Genomic DNA, 10,015 nt, shown 5'->3' with positions numbered 1-10,015 from the left:
TTTTGAGGGTTTTAATCCTAGATTTACCATCCAGAGATACAATTGTGATATGGGCAGTATATAAGTTAATAACAATAAAGACCGGAAAAAATAATGACAATGAATCATGTCATTCTATGAAGCTATATTGACAGACTCTACTTACCAAGGACCATAGGTGGGTGTGGAATAGTGAAAGTACAGCAAACAACTGAAGAAAAAAGGGCATTGGAAGTATATCTGAAGGACAGTGAAGAAGATGCACTGAAAACCATGAAGACTTCCCAAGTACTGGAGAGAGCAAAAACTGTCTTACAAAAAAAGACCAAATGAAGAGTAGAAAAAAAGGTGGTCTGTCAAGGCTACATTCCAGCAAATGGGCACAACTGGATCAAAGAAAGGGGAAGAAAGTCTGAGCCAAAACAAAAGTGGATTTAAGTAAATGAAATGAATTCAGGATAGCTAATATAGTTGTTTCCCATATAGGAAATGTATTTGGTGACAGGTATCTACACGGAGGAGGATCAAAAAGAGCAGCAGTGATAGCAGTTGTGTTTCCTAAATGGTTTAGGGTGTGTGCAAGCTACAGCCCATAGACTGCATGTGGCCTTGGACAATTAGTAATGCGGTCCCATGAGATAATAGAAAAATATAGTAAGAAGTTTGCTATTTATATCCATTAACTATGTATTTTATAAACAGCCCAAGATAATTCCTCTTCACTCAATGCAGTCCAGGCAAGGCAAAAAGTTGGACCACCATGGTTTTAGGGCTTGGAGTTTGATGGGTTGCCTGATTCCCGAGAGCCTGTCTTTACACCGAGTTCATCCACAGAGATGGCCATCTGAAGACTGTGACAATTTTCAGTTGTCTGCATTTTTGTTTTTCCTCAGGCAAGTTTCAGAATGCTCATAGTCCACTTTAATCACTAGTTCATGCTTGATTTATTGTGCTGCTCTGAAGGTGTACTTTGGCTGATTACAACTTATAATCTACTTTAGGAATTTTGTTGTTTTTGCTGTTGAGGAGTGATGCATAAATTCCAATATGTAGTCTTTAGATCTCATGGAGATGTTAGAAGCCTCCAGAATTTGCTGCAGTTTTCAGATTAGCTTTTATCCTATTTTCCATGTGCTACTCCATGTAGTCATTAACACACCCGCCCACCCTTATATTCAGAAACCATCCAAGCGATGAATGTTAATAGTTTTGGTTTTCTGGCAGGAGGGATTGAAAAAAGGAATTTTAATCCATAAGGATAGTTTGCTTTTCATTTTAGCGCTTAATGCTTACCTGAGCAGCAACTGTTATTTGGTGAAATATCAGACCACTAAATCACAACTTCCTAGATTTTTTCTTTTTTCCAACTCCCCATTCCAATACTCAGCCTCACACTTCGATCTCTTTGCAGCAAGAAGAGTTCCCCTTGTTTTGATTTTGACAAGCATGGCATGTACCTGTCTCTTTCACTGCATGCCTCACTGCTCCCTCATGTGCCAAGGCACAGCTGAATCTGCCCCCTCAAATGTCCCTGGATAGAAAGGTGGGATATAAATCAAACAAATAGCAGTACATCCCCAACTACTCAAAGTTTTACATCTTCACAGTATTATCACATGGAAAGACATCTTGCTTTGTGCATTGTGGCATTATTGTTTCCAGATTAAAAGAAGCATTATTCTACAGTGCCAGACATAGAGATAAGAGAATACATGTTGCTTCTGTCACCTTCTGATTAAAATTAATGCGATTAGATTTTATTAGAACAAAATATTGTATCTGAACAGTCTTCAAATCAGGAATGTAGTTTTCCCTATATGCACAATTTTCTAAGCATGGTTACAAATCAATAGACTAAAACACAATACTGCTACTGTGTATACATAAAACTGTATTTTTGTATCTAGTTATAGCTTTTCCTTGTAAAACACAGTCCTCTATCTCAAGCAGGACAATGCAAGTTCCTTGTTTGTACTGGCCCGGTGGCTACCAATCAATACTAGAAATGTCTCAAAATAATATGGCCCATTTTGAACTTACTCTCTGAGGATATTAGTAGTATTGAACATGCACAGGGAATAAACAAGCATGGAACTTTACTAAGGCAATTCAATCATATTGGTTTTTAATAGAATTGCAAGGATAAAAGTCAATTCAGGAAGGAACAATCAGGAAAAAAAACCCTAAAAATTCAATGAGACAAGAAGACTCTTTCAAACAGGTTGCATTTCTATAAATTCCAATTGTTTTGATAACCATAACTATGTATTTTCTTTATAAAAAGTGTGTTCCCATCTATGTACTGAACACTTAAATGTAATTGGAGCCATTTCAGACAGAAACATCAGAGTATGGCTTGTTCTGGAAAAAATATTCTTGAGAAACTAAAACTTATGTTGCCCTCAATGAATAAGGCGCAAAAGGGTAGAGAAGCCTGGCATAATCGTTGCTCATGTAATTTTCAACTAGCGTCTGTACCTTAAAGGTACAACATTTATATCTTGCTTTTTAGTGCAAATTTATTTGACAAATAAGAAATGGAAAGCACAGCAAATCTGTGGAATTCACCTAATCATGTTTTATAGATACAGCTGCACTTCAGGTCAACAAAACTGAATCTCTGTTGGAATCTCTATGAATATTTGTGTTTATTTCTAAGACACAAGATGCCCTCAAATATTTTAATGGGGTCATAATTCTATATTTAAGCTACAATATACATTTTTAAAATTTTCATATAAATGCAGCACATTTAATACATTTTAAACATATCCATTGCTACTGAATTATAGGTAATAAGTAAAATACTTAAAAATTAAGACAAAAACAAATATTATTTCGTGTATTTTAATAGCAAACTTACAGGTACAGCACAGAAGACAGACAACATTAAAAACATGTACTTGCATGTAGGACAACTTAGAAAAGTATAATGAGTGGATGGAATCTACTGTATGATACAGACTTAATATAGTTGCCATCAATAAGAAATTTACCTTTAAAAAAAAAAAACCCAAATGCTGGCATTGTCCAGAAAAGTCTGACTGGCATATTTATAATTGTTATAAAGTTGAACTGCTGAAATTTGTTCAATGAAATGGTTTTTTTTTTACAGCAATAATGCTTTATATGTCCCCACGTTTATATTAAAAATCCACACACAAATGAAAATGAAAAATAACTTGCCAATACCCGATTCTGTCCTCTATTTTTCCATCTGCAACCATAGATTTAGGTACCTTTTAACCCCATGGGAAAAAAAATCTAACGTTCATTACTACCAATAACAGGAAGAAGAGATTTTATTTGTTTTGAGAATGACAAATCCATCTTAGTAGAATTTAAGCACGCTCTCCACGTATGCGGCGTGCTAGCTGGATATCTTTTGGCATGATTGTGACACGTTTGGCGTGGATAGCACAAAGGTTGGTGTCTTCAAACAGGCCAACCAGGTAGGCCTCACTTGCCTCCTATTGAAAAAAGAAAATGGTTTAGCTATTTAAAATAAGAAGTACCCAAATCTTCACAAAATACGCAGGCAAGTTTATTTTCAAGCCAAGCGAAAGAAAATAGAAAAACATTCTTTTGTGTATCTTAACTTCTAATTTTAATCTTGTATCTAAAACTCTCTTATTGGTTCCACACATGGATTTTCTTGGCTCTTTTATTTATATTGCATTTTCTGTGCCCCATAACATTCTTTAAGTGCAACTTTCAAAGTAAATCATAGCTCCGGATTGGAGCCAATCCACCAATTTGAACAACTAAGGCAATTCATAATTATTTCTGAAAATGCTGTTCTCACTAATATAATAGACCCAATCTCTAATTCAATAGAGGTAGTAATGAATGCCATGCTTTGAGTTGGTAAATATTTTTGAGTTTTAACAGGCATCTCTTTTTCCCCTTCCTTCAAACTATAACTATGGTAGTCCTTGACTTATGACAACTGTGACAAGAATTTCCGTTGCTAAACAAGACAGATTTTAAGTAAGTCATACCCAATTTTACAACCTATTTGCAATGGTTGTTAAGCGAATCACTGCTGTTATTAAATGAGTCATTAAGCAAATCTGGCTTTCCCCATTGACTTTGCTTGTTGGAAGATGGTCATGTGATCCTAGGACACACCAACTGTTATAAATAGATGCTGGATGCCAAGCAGCTGAATTTTAATCATGTGAACATGGGGGATGCTGTGATAGCCATAAAAAGTGAGGACTGCTCGTAAATCTTTTTTTTTTCAATACCATAGTACTGTCAAACAATTGCTAAACGAATGGCTATAAGTTGAGGACTACAACCACAATTGAGCCCAAAATTTATTTTGCTAAGTGAGAATTTTGTGATGTGAGTTTTGTCCCATTTTACGAGTTTTCTTGACACATTTGTTAAACAAATCACTGCAGTTGTTAAACTAGTAACACGGTTGTTAAATGAATTTGGTGGCTTCCCCATTGATTTTGCTTGTCAGAAGGCTGCAAAAGGGGACCACATGACCCTGGGACACTACAACCATAATAAATGTGAGTCAATTGTCAAGCATCTGAATGTAAATCACATGACCATGGGGATGCTGCAACGGTCATAAGTGTGAAAAACGGTTATAAGTCACTTTTTTCAGTTGTAACTTTGAACGGTCACCAAGTGAACTGTTATAAGTCAAGGACTACTTGTACCTATACAATATTGATTTGCTATTTTGCACAATGTTGCATGTTGAGTACGGAGGAACTAAGGAGGAACCTGCAATGGAAGTAGACTGGATTTGGGTACATTCCAAGTGTCTTATCTCAAGAGCTTTTACAATTCATCAATGAAGCATATATGTTCGTATGTAAAATGCATAAAGCAGAAATAGTAATATTTTAAAGCTAAATCCAATTTCAGTTAAACTGTTACACTAGCTGGTGTTAAACCGTGGAATCCTTGACATAAATATTGGATTCTTGACCTCATGATGATTCTGTCTTATTTAGAGAATCATGCAATGACAAGCAGATAACAAGAAATCTCATTTTCAAAGCAGGTCTGTACAACTGACCCGCTGTGACAAATGGAATCCACCGGCCACACATGACAACCTATCTTAGTGAATTCCTATTTTATGTTCATCTATTCTATACTGGATTTTGAACAGAGGTGCCAGACACCCTGCAATACATAACCAATCAGCTATGCTAATTCTGATTGATTGCAACTTCCAGGTCCCTATGTTGTATGGCATTGAATGTTTTAATCAGTTTTAGTTGGAAATTCTGCAAGTTGCCTCTTGGTGTTTCTCAAAAATGAACTTTGGCTTATATCTATTTTGATTTTGGTGGAGTAAATATTTCTTGTTTATCTGTTCCCTCAGGCCTGAGAAAAGAAGGGATGCCACTTTATCATGCAGATCGTGCAGAATATGCAGCTGAATAGAGGGGCTTGAAAACTGCTGTGTAGGTCCATCCAGTGTAAGAACACTTATCAAGTACAGCAGTAAAAAATTAAAGATTATCTTGCAATCTTAGACTTATGGCCACATGCCATTCTTACCCAGAGAAGTAATTTAGAAAGTAATAAAAGTTATTATTTTTGGAAAAGTGTAGTAGACCTACTTAGCTTTGGCAGTAATGTGCAGCAAACATTCACATAAAACACACTCATAATATAAACTGAGGGAATAATCAGGAAAAATCTGAAAACAGCACTTTTAACTTTATTTTTTAAGACATAACTTATTCCCAACTGCAAGACAAAATCTTGCATTTCATTTATAATGTACAAATTATCTAGCTAAGATTTGACAAAGTCCACCCAGATCAGAATTTCTCTCAATGGCTTCTATTAGTAGAAAGTTAAGACAATCACATAACTTACAGCAAGAGTGTACTTTCCACTCTTTTGCAGCTTAAAAGAAACTGATATTTTCTCTCCATTAACACTTACATAAAAAACAATTGTACTTTTATCATGTAGTATCATATGGTTCATATTCCCAAAATATTTGCTATTCTAATTAAAATGACTGACATCATCACATTTCTTTAGATTACTTGACATATATTTCATGTTATTGTTAAATTATTTTAAACTCCAACAATCCGTTTTAGTTTTTGAGATTCTACTGAGGAAGCAGATTACTTTTTAAAACAAAACAGTGGCAGTTATCAGATCACCTACAATTACATATATCCTTAATTTTGAAACCCACCAATCATATGAAAATTTGACTGACCATAGAAACAGCTCAACCAATAAGGAAGCAACCAATCACATGCATTCTCACATACCAAAAGCACAGAATTATCAATGGCTGCACTCTAGAAAAGAACTTGGGTATAATTTGTTGGCAAATCTACATCCACTCATATAATACAACTAAATAAGTTGGATTTATTTAGAGCCAGATGCCATGCTGTAATTTCTGAAAGCACGGTTTAAAAAAAAAACCCATAGAAAGAATGTGTATTTTCTTTAATATAGAAAAGATTAGTAGAGAAAATTGTAATATCTACTATAACAAAATCATAATTAGTCATTGTAAATTATAACACATCTCATCAACACAAGCAAAGGACATTTGTGTTTTGGAAGGATAACTTAAAATAACATTTTTTTACCTGCAAAGCACCAATAGCTGCGCTCTGGAAACGCAGATCTGTTTTGAAGTCCTGGGCAATTTCACGCACCAGGCGCTGAAATGGAAGTTTGCGGATCAGAAGTTCAGTTGATTTCTGATAACGTCTGATTTCACGAAGAGCTACAGTACCTGGCCTTTGAATGAAAACAAAGCAAAAATAATTAGGCATTTCCCTTCTAATCTTAAAAAGAAATATACAAAACCCAATGCATATTCCCAGAAACACATGCCGTACAAAGCTAATTTATGTGACTGAAATAAGCTTGCAAGAAAAACTTAAGTAGACTTAAATTAAAAACAAATACTGTGAAAGACTTCCAATTGCAATAATTCAGTTGTATTCTCTTTTCTCAAACTCCTATGAAAGTTGGTAAGAAATTAAATAACTTTTTACCATGGAGGTTGCTGATAAAACGGGTGGCTACTAAGATACCAACAAGTTATGTCAGTTGCTATTTCTTTTGTTTAAACATTTTTAAAATATAAAACATATAATATTTACTTCTTATGCTGGATCAGATACTGCCCTCTAGTGGTACACTGTACAAAAATTTACCATTTGTACAGTTACGGTTGAAGAATTAAACTACTGTAATGTTAATACTGTAAATGAAAAATCCCCAATATATTTGAAACAAATAAACGAAATATTAATTAGATAATTATAAAGCTTTATTATGACATCCTACAAACTAGTGAACTCAGGTTAATATTAAAGCTGCAATTTTTCCGATTCTATTTTAAATTTGTTTTAATTAATAAAATAGCCTATTATTATTATTACTGGTCATTCCATTGGTTTACAGATATATTCCGCTCAAAATATTTTATGAGTCGGGTATAATTTTTTTTGCATTAAAAAAAAATAACGACTCTGATGAAATAATCTTGCCTCGATCCAAGAAACAGTAAACTGTGATCTTTTTCCCCCACTCGAGCGAAAAAACCGCGTTCCGATCAATATTTCCGCGTCGTTACGGGGCGATCACATCGTCAATACTTTCTTCCGGTAATTATTATACCTGTAGCGATGAGGTTTCTTGACCCCGCCGGTAGAGGGCGCGCTTTTGCGAGCGGCTTTTGTCGCGAGTTGCTTCCTGGGCGCCTTCCCCCCGGTGGATTTGCGGGCAGTTTGCTTGGTACGAGCCATGTTCCCGCGAACTTCTCTTCCTTATACCTATCGGCAAGAAGTCACCCACGCGATCACTACATTAGAGCACGGCAGCCGCTCGGAAAACATCCACCGAAAATGTCATTTAATTTTTGTTTTTCACGCACGAAAATAGATCACGCCTCGAGATGCAAAGAACCCCCAGAAACCTTTCAAAGCATTCAAACCGTGCCGATCCAACACCTTCGATGCCGATCCGAAGAGCAGACTTCTGCAGCCTGCCTGACACTCCGGCTATCGGCTTGCAACGTTCAAAAAAAAAAAAAAAAAAGGTGGGGGGGTTGAAAGCCGAGAAAATGTCGGTGGGAGTTCGCGCTCTAATTGTATTTTAGCGGCAAATCTCTCCGCCGAAGATTTCAGCAGATGCCTAAAAAAAGCCCTTTGCCCGGCGCTCCAAATTCGAGAGCGATGCAGCCAAGGTGCCTCCAACCGAATAGCAACACCTCGATTTCCCCCCTTCCCCTTGGCGAGGACGAAATAAGTGTCCCCGATTGCATCGGGGACGTGCAACTGACGGGCAGCTTGAAAAGAAGGGCAAAACGTCCGCATTCAAGCAGGGGGCAACAAGAAGGGGAAAGCCCGGGCTGACAGCTTCTGCTGCTGCTGCAAAGAAGCCACCGCTCCCTTTCGGGCGGCCGGGCGGGCGAAGGGAATTCAAATGGAAGGCGCCCGAGAGCCAGAGCTCTGCCACAAAAGGAAAAGCCAAGTCAGAGGTGAGGAGCCAGAAAGCAACGAGCGAACTTTTTTTTGGGGGGGGGGTGCTGCCGCCTCTTCGGTTGCTGCCTCTGCCTGTGTAAAGTGCCAGTCCTACGGCTGCTTCGCTCCCAAGCGCCTCTCGCTGGCAAACTCAGCCCCAACAAAATGGAAACAATCGCCAAACGCAGCCCTGGCTCCCTTTTGCAGGGAGAGAAAGAGACGGGGGGGGGGGGTGGGAACTAAAATAAAACGGCAGCATCACAATACCTTCTCCGGATCCCGCAAACGCTTCAAACGAAGGTGGGGTCCGGCAGGGTAAAGCGGGGGAGAGGAAAAGGTTGGACAGACCTCCCAAATCTCCCGGGGCGAAGTCTTTCCTAGGCACACTTCTCCTCCGAATTGTTTTTGCAATAGGGGAGAGAAAAATATGGTCGGTGACCAGAGAAAGAGACCGGGGGGGGGGTGGAAACTAAAATAAAACGGCAGCATCACAATACCTTCTCCGGATCCCGCAAACGCTTCAAACGAAGGTGGGATCCGGCAGGCTAAAGCGGGAGAGAGGAAAAGTTTGGACAGACCTCCCCAAATCTCCCCGGGGGCGAAGTCTTTCCTAGGCACACTTCTCCCCCTCCGAATTGTTTTTGCAATAGGGGGAGAGAAAAAATATGGTCGGTGACCAGAGAAAAGAGACAAGATGGTGAAGCTGAGCAACAACTGTGGGGAAGAGGGGAAGGCAGGCAAGGAGAGTTTCCCGGGGCTGGCAACGGGCGTCCGTTTGCAGCCGTTTCCCGGCTCCCATCGAGGGCGGCGATGGGGCGAGGGGGTCGGCGAGGGAGCGGGGAGAAGGATAGTGAAGGTTTGGGGGAAAGCGCGGGCAAAAGAAGGGGGCAACGGCCAAGCAAAGTGGGGCCGGGGGGGTCTAAAGGGAAGGAGCAGCCCGAGCTTCTCCGCCGTACTCGGGAAGGCGGAGAGATAAAGGGACTCTCCTGTTCCCCCAACAGCGGTTCTCGCTCCCAGAAGTTTGCCAGGGAAGCCAGGGGACGGCTCGGAGGGGTCCTCGGCCGAGCGGGGATCTGGGGGGGGGTCCGATAAAGGAGGCTCAAGACTTACCCCCGTCCGCTTACGCTGAGCGCGGCTGCCGAGCAGGCAAGGAAGGAGGAGGAGGTGCTGAAGCTGCTGCGGGCGACGGCGGATGAGAGCACAATTGAAAGATGGCTGACTCGTGAAGGCCGACTCCGCTGCTTAGCTACGCCCCCGACCGCCCAGGCAACGCCTCCTCCCCCAGAGACCGCCAATGGCGCACAATGGAGGGAAGGGGAGGCCACGCCCACCCGCTCTCCTTCCCACCCACTCTCGGTTTCCCGCGGCCGCCTCCGTGTGTACAAACACAAAAGACACGCTGCGCGCGCCCCAGGCACAGAGTGAGTAAGTGAGAGAGGAAGAGAGGGATTCCCCTGGCCGCCCTCTCCCTCCGCCTAGCGAGAGCCGGTACAGATGTCGGGAGACCGCGCGGCCCGATTCGATGGCCAACAGCCAAGCCGCGAGCA

At 40.2% G+C, this 10,015-nt stretch overlaps 1 protein-coding gene across 1 annotated transcript; it reads right to left on the bottom strand.

Annotated features, from left to right (window-relative positions):
* Window positions 1-2,810: 2,810 nt before the first annotated feature.
* On the bottom strand, window positions 2,811-9,732 carry LOC131189368 (histone H3.3A). The gene is made up of 4 exons (XM_058165534.1): window positions 9,579-9,732; window positions 7,624-7,778; window positions 6,582-6,735; window positions 2,811-3,449 (listed from the first exon to the last, which is right to left on the bottom strand). The coding sequence occupies exons 2-4, from the start codon at window positions 7,749-7,751 to the stop codon at window positions 3,321-3,323; spliced, it is 411 nt and encodes a 136-aa protein (XP_058021517.1). The 5' UTR covers window positions 7,752-7,778; window positions 9,579-9,732; the 3' UTR covers window positions 2,811-3,320.
* Between the last annotated feature and the right edge of the window lie 283 nt (window positions 9,733-10,015).

The sequence above is a fragment of the Ahaetulla prasina genome, chromosome 1, assembly GCF_028640845.1.
Source record: "Ahaetulla prasina isolate Xishuangbanna chromosome 1, ASM2864084v1, whole genome shotgun sequence".
In the NCBI taxonomy this organism is placed as follows: Eukaryota; Metazoa; Chordata; class Lepidosauria; order Squamata; family Colubridae; genus Ahaetulla; species Ahaetulla prasina.
This window is presented reverse-complemented; position numbering and strand designations above follow the sequence as displayed.